Below are 14,816 nucleotides of genomic sequence, written 5' to 3'. Positions count from 1 at the left end.
CCACATTCCTAGGTGCTGGAAGAGAAAGGGATTGTACTTTTATCTGCAGCAATATCCAGCCCCCTTTCTACTGCTAATTATAAACAATATGGAGTGCTGAGGTGGGAAGTAAAAGGCTCATTATAAATTCTACACTTTTAGCTGATCTTTGTATTTACTAGTGAGAGCTAATGGGGTAGTGTCCCCTGAGAAAAGAAATAAGACTGTGAAAATTAACATAATGGGAATCCTGCGTGGAGGCTGCTGGATACAGGACAGCCTCCTGTATCTTGCTCCAGATCCCTGACTAGCCTCTGTTGCCCAGTGCCCCACAAAGATACGGCTGAGTCCTGGTGTGAACCAAACAGTCATAGAAACTACTGCTAACTACACGACTGCTAACATCTTAGGAAGCTACAAGATAGCAAAAACAATAATGAATAACTGCCCTGATGTTTTCATGACGAGAGTACAGTACTTCCAGAACTTCTAAAATACTAATTGCTTATCTCTCAAATGTTACTTCATTTGATTTTTACAGTAATAACAGGCTGAAGCAAGCGTACAGTGGATATAATCACAGTTGCCAACTGTCACATGGTAAATAAGCACCTCAACTTTCACAATAAGACAAAAATCAAGCTAATCCCATTTCAAAACAAGGCCAAAACAAGCCAATCCCCAAGAATCCCAACACTCTATGTTACTAGATCCCCCTGCGTGCAGTCAGGGACTGTGGTGGGCCTGCTGTGCACCCCTAACTCTCTCCCCTCCTTATCCCTGCTTGCCCTTTCCCTTTTGCTGGGAGCCAATCCAAAAAAAGAAGCAACAAGCAACAAGCCAAAAACTAGCCAACGAACAACTCACACACCAATTAAGCCAAAAACAAGCCTAATTTCTGCATTTTTTTCCCCCATGGGTTTGGCATGTCTGGATATAATGTTCATTCCTCAGTCTCTTATAGAAGGACTTGTTCTAATATCAATGCATGGGAATTTTGAGAAACTCCTCTTAATGATTATAGGAGTGACACACATTTATTATAACACATCAGGTCACATAATCCATGAACAGCGAACAAGATTTATTTAAAGCTACACAGTCTCTTAGTTGTGCCCCCATGATGAGCAAATGTTTCTGCCTCATTCCCCTGCTGAAATCAGTCTGAATATTACATGCTAAGCCTTACAAATTTCTACATGGATTTTTTTCCCCCACTTCTTTTTAAATACCATCATTTGATATACTAGGACCTAGCCTGATTTTTGGCAGTAATTTCTAATTTCATTCCATGTTGTCCAGTTGTTCCTAACCAATTGCAATTAAGGTAAACAGTCATTCCACTCTAGCAAAAGCAGTTGGCAGATCTTTTACTCTGCTGCAGGCAAACATGAGCAGGCTACCATAAATCAAACAGTTATGATCATAGACTCATAGACTCTAGGACTGGAAGGGACCTCGAGAGGTCATCGAGTCCAGTCCCCTGCCCTCATGGCAGGACCAAATACTGTCTAGACCATCCCTGATAGACATTTATCTAACCTACTCTTAAATATCTCCAGCGATGGAGATTCCACAACTTCCCTAGGCAATCTATTCCAGTGTTTAACTACCCTGACAGTTAGGAACTTTTTCCTAATGTCCAACCTAAATCTCCCTTGCTGCAGTTTAAGCCCATTGCTTCTTGTTCTATCATTGGAGGCTAAGGTGAACAAGTTTTCTCCCTATCCCTTTTAGATACCTGAAAACTGCTATCATGTCCCCTCTCAGTCTTCTCTTTTCCAAACTAAACAAACCCAATTCCTTCAGCCTTCCTTCATAGGTCATGTTCTCAAGACCTTTAATCATTCTTGTTGCTCTTCTCTGGACCCTCTCCAATTTCTCCACATCTTTCTTGAAATGCGGTGCCCAGAACTGGACACAATACTCCAGCTGAGGCCTAACCAGCGCAGAGTAAAGCGGAAGAATGACTTCTCGTGTCTTGTTTACAACACACCTGTTAATGCATCCCAGAATCATGTTTGCTTTTTTTGCAACAGTATCACACTGTTGACTCATATTAAGCTTGTGGTCCACTATGACCCCTAGATCTCTTTCTGCCATACTCCTTCCTAGACAGTCTCTTCCCATTCTGTATATGTGAAACTGATTGTTCCTTCCTAAGTGGAGCACTTTGCATTTATCTTTATTGAACTTCATCCTGTTTACCTCAGACCATTTCTCCAACTTGTCCAGATCATTTTGAATTTTGACCCTGTACTCCAAAGCAGTTGCAATCCCTCCCAGTTTGGTATCGTCCGCAAACTTAATAAGCGTACTTTCTATGCCAACATCTAAATCGTTGATGAAGATATTGAACAGAACCGGTCCCAAAACAGACCCCTGCGGAACCCCACTTGTTATACCTTTCCAGCAGGATTGGGAGCCATTAACAACTACTCTCTGAGTACGGTTATCCAGCCAGTTATGCACCCACCTTATAGTAGCCCCATCTAAATTGTACTTTCCTAGCTTATCTATAAGAATATCATGCAAGACTGTATCAAATGCCTTACTAAAGTCTAGGTATATCACATCCACCGCTTCTCCCTTATCCACAAGGCTCATTATCCTATCAAAGAACGCTATCAGATTAGTTTGACACGATTTGTTCTTTACAAATCCATGCTGGCTATTCCCTATCACCTTACCACCTTCCAAGTGTTTGCAGATGATTTCTTTGATTACCTGCTCCATTATCTTCCCTGGCACAGAAGTTAAACTAACTGGTCTGTAGTTTCCTGGGTTGTTTTTATTTCCTTTTTTATAGATGGGCACTATATTTGCCCCCTTCATGGAAGACTTCAGTGTTCAAGTCCACAAGCATTTATGTTATTTCATTTTTACTAGGGCTGTCAATTAATGGCAGTTAGCTCACACCATTAACTCAAAAAAAATTGCAATTAAAAATATTAATCGTGATTAATTGCAGTTTTAAATCACACTGTTAAACAGAATACCAATTGAAAATTTATTAAATATTGTGGACATTTTTCTACATTTTCAAATATTGATTTCAGTAACAACACAAAATACAAAGTGTACAGTGCTCACTTTATTTACATTTGATTACAAATATTTGCACTATAAAAGTGACAAAAGAAATAGTATTTTTCAATGCACCTCATAGAAGTACTACAGTGCAATCTCTATCATGAAAGTGCAATTTACAAATGTATATCTATTTTTTGTTACATCAAGGCACTCCAAAAAACAAAACAATGCAAAACTTTAGAGCCTACAAATCCACTCAGTCCTACCTGTTGTTCAGCCAGTCACTAAGAGAAACAAGTTTGTTTACATTTACAAGTGATAGTGCGGTCTGCTTTGTATTTACTTCACCTGAAAGCGAGAACAGGTATTCACATGGCATCACAGATCGGCTAAACATTTATGCGCCTCTTCATGCTTCGACCACAATTCCAGAGAACATGCTTCAATGGTGATGATGCTTGTTTAAAAAAAATGCATTAATTAAATGTGTGTGTCTCCTGCTCCATGGTTTTGCCCACATTCTGCCATGTATTCTGTGTTATGGTTGTCTCAGATGACGACCCAGCATATGTTGTTTGATTTAATAATACTTTCACTGCAGATTTGACAAAACACAAAGATGGTTCAAATATCAGATTTCTAAAGATAGCTACAGCACTCAACACAAGGTTCAAGAATCTGAAGTGCCGTCCAAAATCAGAGAGATGAGGTGTGGAGCATGCTTTCAGAAGTCTTAAAAGAGCAACACTCCGACATGGAAACTACAGCACCTGAACACCAAAAAAGAAAATCAGTCTTCTGTTGGTGGCCTCTGACTCAGATGATGAAAATGAACATGCTTTGGTCTGAACTGCTTTGGATCATTATCGAGCAGAATCCGTCATCAGCATGGACACGTCCTCTGGAATGGTGGTTGAAGCATGAATGGAAACAGGAATCTTTAGCGCATCTGGCATGTAAATATCTTGCAATGCTGTTCTCAGTTTAAGGTGATATTGTAAACAAGAAGCGGGCAGCATTATCTCCTGCAAAGGTAAAAAAAATTGTTTGAGTGATTGACTGAAAAGAAGTAGGACTGAGTGGACTTGTAGGCTCTAAAGTTTTACATTGTTTTGTTATGGAGTGCAGTTATGTAACAAAAAAAATAAATCTACAATTGTAAGTTGCACTTTCACAATAGAGATTGCACTACAGTACCTGTATGAGGTGAATTTAAAAATACTATTTCGTTTGTCACTTTTACAGTGAAAATATTTGTAATAAAAATAAATATAAAGTGAGCACTGAACACTTTGTATTCTGTGTTGTAATTGAAATCAATGTATTTGAAAATGTAGAAAACATCCAAAAATATTTAAATAAATGGTTTTGTGTTTTTTTTTACGTGCAACTACTTTTTTTTTTAAACTGTGCAACAGCCCTAATTTTTTCTGATTTTCCAAAAGGCTGATTAATAAATTCCAGAGCTATAATCAGATAATGGAGGAGCCTCTTGCTAACTTAACTAGTTTGAATGACTTCTCTTAAATGGCATGTGGTTTTATGCATTCCTTATAGGCAGGTCTACACTGCAGCTGTCAGGTGCTATTTCCAGTGTGGGTACACAGATTTGCACTAGCTATGCTCAAGCTAACGCACTAAAAATAGCATGGACATTGCAGCTCAGGCTGGCATCCAAGCTTGTACCCAGGGGGTCAAGTGAGTTTGGAGTCAGGTGGCTCGTCCAACCTGCTACCCGTGCCACAATGTCAAAACTGCTAATTTTAGGGTACTACCTGAATCTGTGCACCAGCATTGGAAATCACAACCCGACAGTTGCAGTTTAGACATACTATGGATATGCAGCCACTATGTTTTTTACTTTCTTACACATACATTGAAATCAGGCTGTTAGTTCTAAAAAGAAAATTCTCCCACAAGCTATATTATAGAATCAGGATGTTGCCTTGCTGCAGGTCTGTGGAAGAATGCCACTACATTAATCACTTTAAGAGAGCTGACTAATGCCGTGAGTCTACAAAGAACTGAGCATCCTTAACTCCTACCTGAATTTAAGGAGAGCTGGGGGAGCTGAGCATCTCCCTGGATGTGCTGAGCACCTTACGAAAACAGATCCTAACACTGAAGCTAGGAAGATAAATCCATTGAAAGCATCTCTTCTTAAAATATGTTTGTCCCAATGATTCCATTAAAAAAGTAAAAGATCAAGGGGGAGAAGAAAACCTCAAAGATTTGATACCAAATGAAGTTATGCAGAGACATGTGGAGCTGCATACCAGAAGAAAAACAGGCTAACAGGCCAAATTAGTTCATCATGAGCTACTGTAGGCAATCACAATCAAGCATAGGGCAGCTGCTAGTTTATTCACTACCAGCAATGGGCTTTGCATCGAAGAATTCAATTAAATACATCATTAAGATTTTACTCCATTGAGAGTCAGATCGGGACAGGGGCACCACTTATATTTTGTCAAGCGATCAAATTCTGTATTCATTCATGTCTAAGGCCCTGTGTAAACTATGATTCTGCCTCCCCATTGTTGGGGGGGGGAGCGGGAATCATAGTATTGAGCTAATTCAACTGCTTCTGGAGGGGATGGGGAGTGGGGGTATCACTACATGGCACCATCCATCTGGCTCAGCTACTTCCTGCCTGTTTGGTTGGCTGGTGGGGTGAGCGGAGTGGCACTGAAAACATGCAGTAATTAAGAGCCCCACACCAGCTCCCAGCAGGCCTAGGAGAGAGACTGCTTGAAGCATGGGGATAATATTGCTCCATCTTGTCTAATGACATAGTGCAGAGCTACAGTATTGTCTGTCTGCATTGGTATTGTGGATCCCTGAAGAGGAGGCAGGAATGCTTTGCATGCCAGATAGCTGGCTCTGAGCTTTAAAACATTTGTATGAAGGAGAATTTCCTGAAAGGACCACAAGCCTGAATTTGAAGCTGATCTAGGTAAATTGCCCCACCCCTGCATGGAAACATCTGTAGAAGTGCTTAGAAGAATACAGTATTGTGCATCCTGAGGGGATCCTTCCCCCCGTTTAAAGGAAGAAAGGATTTCTTGGGGGACCATGACCACCACATGCATGTGGTGTTTCTTAGGTAGATACAGATTTCAACCACTCTTGCATAGAGCATAGGTGAAGTCTGGCATGCTGTATAACAAGTGCATGAGGTCACAGAAACATGAGCCATATTTCACTGATGTTCTTGGGTGGGCTTGGAGCTGGTTGATGAGGAGACCTACTATGGTATGAAATCTCTGCTGTAAGAAGTAGGCCCTGTTGTCCTGGAATTTAACACCACTCCTGTGAGCTACGCTCTGAGTCTGAGTCAGTGTGGATTTCTCTCTCTTGATTTAATGGTAGACTTGGATCCCTTGTCTCTTTAGATGAGCTGCCTGGACTGCTGAATACTCCTGATGCCGTTGAAAAGACCAAAGAGCAGGACCTGTTCTGGTAAAGAGATGTGCCTACCAAGAATCTGAGGTTTTTGCTATGGGTCAGATGGATCGAAATATGGAAATAGGCATCTTGAATCATGAGAGCAGCAAACCAGCCCCAAAGATCCAATAAGGGCATTATGGAGGCAAAAGTCACCATCCTGAAACTGAAATGTCAAATGAAGATTGAAATATCAAAGGTCCTGGATGGGCTGCAAATCCCCTCTCTTCTTCTTGAATAAGAAAAAAAAAATAGGAAAAAAAAAATCTCTGCTCCTGAACTCCAAGGTTCCATTGCTCCAATTTGTAGAAGGGGTCCACTAGTTTTAACAGTCAGAGATGCAGAAACTAGGGAGAGGTGAGAAGGAACTGGAACTGAATAGGCTACTTCTTGTTTATGATCTCCAGGACCCAGTGGTCTGAGGTAATCCTAGCCCAAACTAAAAAGGCCTTTCTGAAAATAAAAGAGACAGGTGTCCAGAGGTGGTGGAAGAGGTGCAAGAATGCAAAAAATTCTCTCGTAGTTCTATCAGGTTCTTAATGATGGCATCAAACCTGCGGCCAGGGGCAAGCCCTAGACTGTGGGGGGGCAGAAAAAACAGCAGAGGGTTGTTCATGATGGAATATCTGTCTCACCCTCACTGGCTCTGAGGTCCTCTATGCTGACGGTAACATTAGATATAGGAGCATTGTCTAAAAGTCTGCTGCTGGGGCGATCATTTTCTCCCTGTGGTTGGCACACAGAGGCCTTGTAACAGGGTGCTTGAAGGGCCAAGCAGCCTAGTAGTTGGTGCACCTGACCTCTGGGCGAGGTGCCAAAGTCTTTTATGTGGGGAGTAGGGAGACCCAGGTCCTCACTCTTCACCGGGTCCCATTTGAGTCAGCCACTGAACAGGGGAACCTCTCAGAGGGGAGTCTAAATCCACTGTGCTGGGCTACTTCTTACCACTGTCCCTTCAGTTTGGGGTGTGCCCCCTGTAGTCCAAGTCACTGGAGTGACTTGCCTCCAGTAGCGCCCCCTCAGGGACCTGGGGCAATGCTGGAGTGACCAGATGTCCCAATTTTATAGGGACAGTTCCAATTTTGGGATCTTTTCTTATATAGGCTCCTATTACCCTCCACCCCCGTCCTGATTTTTCACACTTGTTGTCTGGTCACCCTAGGCAATGCCCTGCTGTGGTCCCAGGCTCCTTTGTGTGAGGCAGCCATAAGTTTGGTGAGGCCAAACTCCACAATGTGTCTGTGCTTCAATCACCCAACTATCTCAGTTGCTGGAGGCTCCTGAGGCTCCTCCACAGTCTCCCTTGGCTGGAAAGACAGTGTTTACTCCCTGGTGGCAGCCTTGGCTGGCAGGCTAGTGACCCTCCCTCTCAACTAGGTTGGCAGTTAGTTCATGCCTCTTCACCAGTCAGATTCAAACTGAGCAGGTTCTCTCTTATTCTCTCCCCTCGAGGCCTGCCATTGGCTACAGGTATAATGGTGCAGGGCTAGCTGGGCCCAACAGCTCTCTTTAATCCCTGCCGTGCTGGTGGGCAGTTTCTCCATTTCATCACAGACCCAAAGAGCTCAGAACCATCCTTGAATCTTTGAAGGAATGGAGAGCATCATCTGTTCAATGTTAAATAGTTCATTACCCTCAACTTGGAGGTCCTTGATAGTGGGTTGGACCTCCCTGGGCATCCTTGAGGACTGAAGCCATGTTGACTTCCTCATGGCTAATCCAGTGGCCATTGTGCACACCAATGTCAGACATGTTCAGCGCAGCCTGTAATGACATTTGGACAGTCAACCGTTCCTCTACCGTGAGATTTGATCCTGGTACTCCTTCGGGGAGCAACTTAACCCAGTATATTTGGAGAGAATATTTAACCACCTTCATATGGAGGCTAGCAGATGAATACACCTTGTGGCCTGAGACATCTAATTTTGCTGGGTCCTTCTCTCTTAGTATGGACTTTGAAGATCCCTGCTGTCATGAGCCCTTATGAGCAGCAGCCACTACCTTTGAAGAAAAAGTGACATGCTGAACACCACTCCAGGATGTGTCCTTTTCCCATGCAGTGGAAGCATCAGGAATGCCTATTGCTAATAGGCATATAAGCATCATGTGAGGGACAGGTCTCAAATCCTGGAGATTTAGCCTCTGTCACTTTGCTAGTATCCCCGTATAAGGGAAGAGGATCTAGCCTAACTGAAGCTTATCTAAGGAAAAATTCTAAATTTTATATTAGAGCTGTCGCTTAATCACAGTTAACTCATGCAATTAACTCAAAAATTAATCGCAATCAATCAGTTTTAATCGCACTGTTAAATAGAATACAAATGAAATTTATTAAATATTTGTGCGTTTTTCTAAATTTTCAAATATATTGATTTCAATAACACAGAATATGAAGTGTACAGTGCTCACTTTATATTTTTATTACAAATATTTGTACTGTAAAAATGATAACCAAAAGAAATAGACCTCATACAATACAATACCATAATGCAATCTCTTTATCGTGAAAGTGCAACCTACAAATGTTGTTGTTTTTTTGTTTTTTTGTTTTTAAACTAACTGCTCTCTAAAACAAAACAATATAAAACTTTAGAAACTACAAGTCCACTCAGTCCTACTTCTTGTTCAGCCAATCACTCAGATAAAAAAGTTTGTTTACATTTACGGGAGATAATGCTGCCCTCTTCTTAATTACAACATCGGCTACTGTTGTAGCCGATGTTGCAAGGTATTTACGTGCCAGTTATGCTAAACATTCGTATGCCCCTTTGTGCTTTGGCCACCATTCCAGAGGACATGCTTCCATGGTGATGATGCTTGTTAAAAAAATAATGCATTAATTACATTTGTGACTGAACTCCTTGTGGGGGAGAATAGTATGTCTCCTGCTCTGCTTTACCTGCATTCTGACATATATTTCCTGTTATAGCAGTCTCAGATGATGACCCAGCACATGTTGTTTGTTTTAAGAACACTTTCACTGCAGACTTGACAAAACACAAAGGTACCAATGTGAGATTTCTGAAGATAGCTACAGCACTTGACCCAGGGTTTAAGAATTTGAAGTGCCTTCCAAAATCTGAGAGGGACAAGGTGTGGCATATGCTTTCAGATGTCTTAAAAGAGCAACACTCAGACATGGAAACTACAGAACTCGAACCACCAAAAACCAAATTCAACCTTCTGCTGGTGGCATCTGACTCAGATGATGAAAATGAACATGCGTTGGTCCGCACTGCTTTGGATCATTAAAGAGCAGGACCCCTCATTAGCATGGACGCATGTCCTTTGGAATGGTGGTTGAAGCATGAGGGACATATGAATCTAACGCAACAGGCACGTAAATATTGTGTGACATCAGCTACAACAGTGCCATGTGAACACCTGTTCTCTCTTTCAGGTGACACTGTAAACAAGAAGCGGGCAGCATTATCTCCTGCAAATGTAAACAAACATGTTTGTCAGAATGACTGACTGAACAAGAAGTAGGACTGAGTGGACTTGTAAGCGCTAAAGTTTTACATTGTTTTGTTTTAGAGGGCAGTTATTTTTGTACATAATTCTACATTTGTAAGTTCAACTTTCATGATAAAGAGATTGTATTACCGTTCTTGTATGAGATGAATTGAAAACTATTTGTTTTGTTTTTATAGCAAATATTTGTAATAAAAAAATATAAAGTGAGCACTGTACTCTGTGTTCTGTGTTGTAATTGAAATCAATATATTTTAAAATGTAAAAAAATCCAAATATATTTAAATAAATGGAATTCTACTATTGTTTAACAGTGTGATTAATTTTTTTTAATTGCTTGACAGCCTATTTTATATATATTTTTGCTAATGGGTGACTAACTATACACCACGTACTTGCCTAACTACATAACTATAGTTCTGACTCACACTAGCACAGTATGCAGAGAAAGCGTAGACACCACAGGGGTTCTGTCATGCTGCCATAGGCAATAAGAAGGAATTGAAAGATGGCTGAGCCTGCTCTCCCCAAGGACACAAAAAGCAGAACAACTACAATCATGCAGATTGGGGAGTCCTTGACATTTCCATTCTCCTGGCCTCATTTCCTTCACCAAATCCCAAATCTCAGCCTGGCTCTCCAATATTCCCACCTAGATGTCTTTTCATCAATTTAAACTCCACTCGGCCCTCTAACCCTACACCATCCAGGCTATGTCCAAAACTTTCTTCACCCACTGCTGTAACTATGCAATGCTCAAGTTACTTGTCCTCAGGCAAAAGGCCATTTGTAACTGCCCCTCCCTGCTTTTCCATTTGTTTCTTATTGCACAGCCTCCTCTGTCAATTTTTCCCCCAATTATCAGTGCCTTCTTCCACAATGTCTTAAATGCACAGACACCCTCCACCACCACAGCCACCACCTTCTCCACAGTTAAACCCCACTTTACTACTTACCTCTGCTGTAACAGCTATAAGAAATTAGTCGGTTACCGATTGCTAATTTGGGGGTGGGGGCATGCGAGGATAGCTGACATGCCTTTAGTTAGAAAAAATACAAATGTATTTAAAAGTTGTATACATTGAGCTGTACCCATTCCCCTCCCCTCTCCCTTGGTATGTAACTCATCTTTGATTTAAGCTCTTCAGGGAAAGGATTGTCCCCTCATACAAGTTTAACAGCACCTAGCACAATGTAGCCCCAGATCCTATGGAAGTATATAAATAAAAAACATACAGACACCTTATTGACCGATACACATGGCATATAAAACATATATGTAATCATTTACTGTAAGTCTATAATTCCTTCCAGAGTATCCTAATCCATAGGAGAACCCCAAATTGTATTTCCATGAAGTTTTTCATCCACTAGTATTTGGCAGCAGCCAACTTGGTACTCACCTAAAAGTTCCCCTTTCCACATCCTGCCCACTCAGTCGGACATGGATTCCTTCTTTCAGCAAGGATCCAAAAGCCATGTATTCTCCCAAGGCCCAGTCAACCACTCTGTTCTTGGTCATTTCCAATCGGGCTTTCAAGATCCGAGAAAGCCCTATATGGGGGTAACAGTGGGAAATTAATGAGGCTAGTTCACAAATGTTCCACATGCATATTATATCCACATCTCTCAGAAGGCAGAGGCTGAGCCAGGGAAACGTGTCAAGTTTAAATGGTCACTCCCAGTTAGATGCTGACCCACTGTACTTGGCAAATCCAAACCAGCAGCAGCACAAGTTAAAAAAAACCCACACAGATCCTAGTATATCCAAGAACACACAATCATGCTTAAAATACAGATCAAGAAGAAGGGGCTAGAAATAGCTAGCTTCCTAGCCAATAGCTGACAGAACCAACACTTGATAATATTAAACTACACAGTTATTTATACCATGGTTTGGTGAGATGGAATAAGGTGAGATACAGAGTTTGCCAGGAAGATCACTGTGCAGCAATACAAAAGGATTTTTTAAATAGATTCGGTTCTATTTTGTAGAAGATTGAAATTAGGAGACTGGGATTGGTTCGGTTTTTGTATTTTACACTACTAGACTTGTCTCAACATGGACTTTTGTTTAATTTGAAATGAATATAGATTTTCAGTTAGCATATGGTTTATGCACCAGCTGTTTTCCACAGGAAAGATCTTGTAATTTCTTCATTCTTTACAACTGCACTTAAATTTTAAATAAAAAAAAAGCACAAGGTGCACCCTCACTGACTTTCACAGAGAATAAAACTGAAAACTCCTTATGTCAGTGTAAATCAAATTGTGAGACTACAAGCCTCGCAAACTGGGTGTCATATTTTACTCTGTTCTCTATTTCTCTCTCCATATTGATACCGTTACTAAACCCTGCCATTCACCCCCTTTGCAACACCTCCAAAAGCCTTCTCCCTGCTTCTCCCCATTCCTACCACAAAAACCTTTGCCCTTGAAATATCTCATTTCAATCATCACAACCTTCTCATCTCCAGCCCCTTGAGTCTTTCCTTTTTAGCCTGCTTTGAATCTATCCAAAACATTCATCTACACTTTCCATTTACTCAACCTTTTCCAGCCCCACTTCACATTCCTTCACTAGTTTCCCAACAATCATCCTCATCTTCTAAGTTCTGTACATTTAGCTTCTGCTTCCACTTCCACTCTAGTGTGTCTTCATCTGACCTGTGTTCCTGCCCAGATTACCTAACTAACTACTTCCTTCACCACATCCTCATCTCCAAGTTGTCCTCCACAAAGCCCCATTCACATGAAACCCCCTTTACTGACTCAGTCAACCAGTTTGCAACTCTCTCTTCCTTCAAATCATACCTTTTTCAAAAGGCCAATATCCTCCCTAACAAACAATGTTCCCTTCTCCAAATAATCAGGTGCTCTATTTCACCTCTCAAATATATACCTTTTTCTATCTTTCCAACCCATGTGTCTAATTAGTACACTGTTTTTTGTTTGTTTTTTTTACAGTCATCTCTTTGCAGAGGATTCTTGTCTTCAGACATCTCTGTAAAGCACAATATTGATGCTGTACAAATAAACATAGCATGCCTTCTCACCAAGTGACCCAAATTGTACCAATGTGGATTTTACAAGAAATCTGTATGTTAAACATAGCAAAGGATTACTGCAAATGTATTTGAGGACTGACTGCTACACTGTGTACAATCAGAATCTCCCTCCTGATTGGTAATCATAGTTCGACTTAGACAAATTATTTATGTTAATTAAATGCCACTTGAACACAAACACTGAAGCTGTTTAATTGAAAGCATTGCTGTAATGTCGTTCTAGGAATTTTAATCACATAAAACACTCCCAACCAATAAACTCAAGATTCAGCCACCAAAAATTACTTCAAATCTTAAACAGCATCATCTGGTGGTTTACGATTAATGCACTATAATGGGGCACTTGGGGAGGTTCATTCCTCAACCTGGATTCCCAGTCAGAGATTTGCACAGTAAAGTTCTATCAACTGTGCAAGGCAGAACCACAGACTGGCCACTTACTACAGCTACAGCTACTGCCAGACAATCTGAGTAGTGGCTTTTAGTCTGGACAAAAAGCACGCAGACATCTTCATGGAGCACCTCCCATTCAAACTCCCAACCCTTTTCCTTCTCCATCTATTCTGCTGGCCTTTTGAACCACCTGAAAGAGTTCTGTGGACCACAGTTTGAGCACTACTGCCTAAGGCTACATCCAGACTAAAAGCCGTGTGTATACGAGCAGGAGAATCACACTCATAGTATACAGATAGTCTTAGAGGAATGCCACTTCACAGAGAAATAGAAGGCTATGTTTAATTAGAAGGTGTACAATCCACACCTAAAATTATTCTTCCAGTAATATTAATTGAAAACTAATCAGAGTGTCACAGCAATCCAGTGCCTCTTGCACAAATGCACATTTTTAAAGTAAATAAAGTAATTGCTTCAACAAACGTGCTAACATAATTAGGCATCCCCTTACCACTGTTTGTTACATTTAATATTCCTGAAGGAAAACGTATGCACAGAAGGTCCTATTGCAACTGCTGACGTTGAGAGATTTCCAGATGTATATTGACATTTCTTTTTTGAAGAGTGCTTATAGAGGGGAATGAGGAGAGGATCCTATGCTGAAGAACAGCCCTCACACCCAGGTGAACTTCCTTCACCTGATATGGAGAATGTGAGTGGGAGTTACTGTGCAGGCAGTTCCATTCTTCCTCACAGGCTGAGCATACTGCCTCTCTAGTGCCTCCAGATTCCACCAGCCCAGGGAGAAAGAAATTATGCTCAGACCGTGGCATGCTAGTGCAGACCACTACCCATTAAGCTAGTCATATGTTTAACTTTTAATCATTAGAGTTACTAGTTCAGAATTAAGCCCCTTGATGCTAAGGGTTAAGATTTTTTTTTCAGAAAGCACTTGACTCTCAGTAGCAGGACTTAATGTAGTCACTGGAATACATGTGTCCTGTCTGCCCACAAACTGAAAGTTTGACCAAACTTCCTCACACTAAGCATAGTACAATGATATGCCATGTGGTTGTACTAGAAAATGATTCCCTGAAACAAGCAGTATTATCTGACTGGACTAAGCTGCATCCTTGTAGGAAGAGGAAATTATTTACCTACAAGGAAAGCATCATAAGGAGTGGACTCCACAATCATAACTGTGCCTTTAGTATTTTAAAAACATACTCCGATTTAGAACTTCCATTTCAGGAAGCAAGTTAGATTTGTACTTGTAGTACAGACATCTTTTCATACTATGCATTAAAGAATACAAGCACATGTCCATCTGCACAAGTGAAGACATACATGCATTGCATATCCAGAAAAAAAACAGATGTCTTGATTAGTCTGGGTAGTTACAGCCTTACCCTCTTCACTAAG

General features: G+C 41.0%; 1 protein-coding gene across 3 annotated transcripts in view; it reads right to left on the bottom strand.

Moving 5' to 3' along the window:
• Positions 1 to 14,816, bottom strand: part of OGDHL (oxoglutarate dehydrogenase like) — a 117,180-nt gene that overhangs the window by 37,964 nt on the left and 64,400 nt on the right. For all 3 annotated transcript variants that reach the window (XM_030570767.1, XM_030570768.1, XM_030570769.1), the window contains exon 15: positions 11,337 to 11,487. In XM_030570767.1, coding sequence (XP_030426627.1) covers positions 11,337 to 11,487 — 151 coding nt within the window. The remainder of the gene's footprint in view (positions 1 to 11,336; positions 11,488 to 14,816) is intronic.

This window comes from Gopherus evgoodei, chromosome 7 (genome assembly GCF_007399415.2).
Source record: "Gopherus evgoodei ecotype Sinaloan lineage chromosome 7, rGopEvg1_v1.p, whole genome shotgun sequence".
NCBI classification, from domain to species: Eukaryota; Metazoa; Chordata; order Testudines; family Testudinidae; genus Gopherus; species Gopherus evgoodei.
Note: the sequence above shows the minus strand (reverse complement) of the source record. Positions and strands in the feature narration are given on the sequence as shown.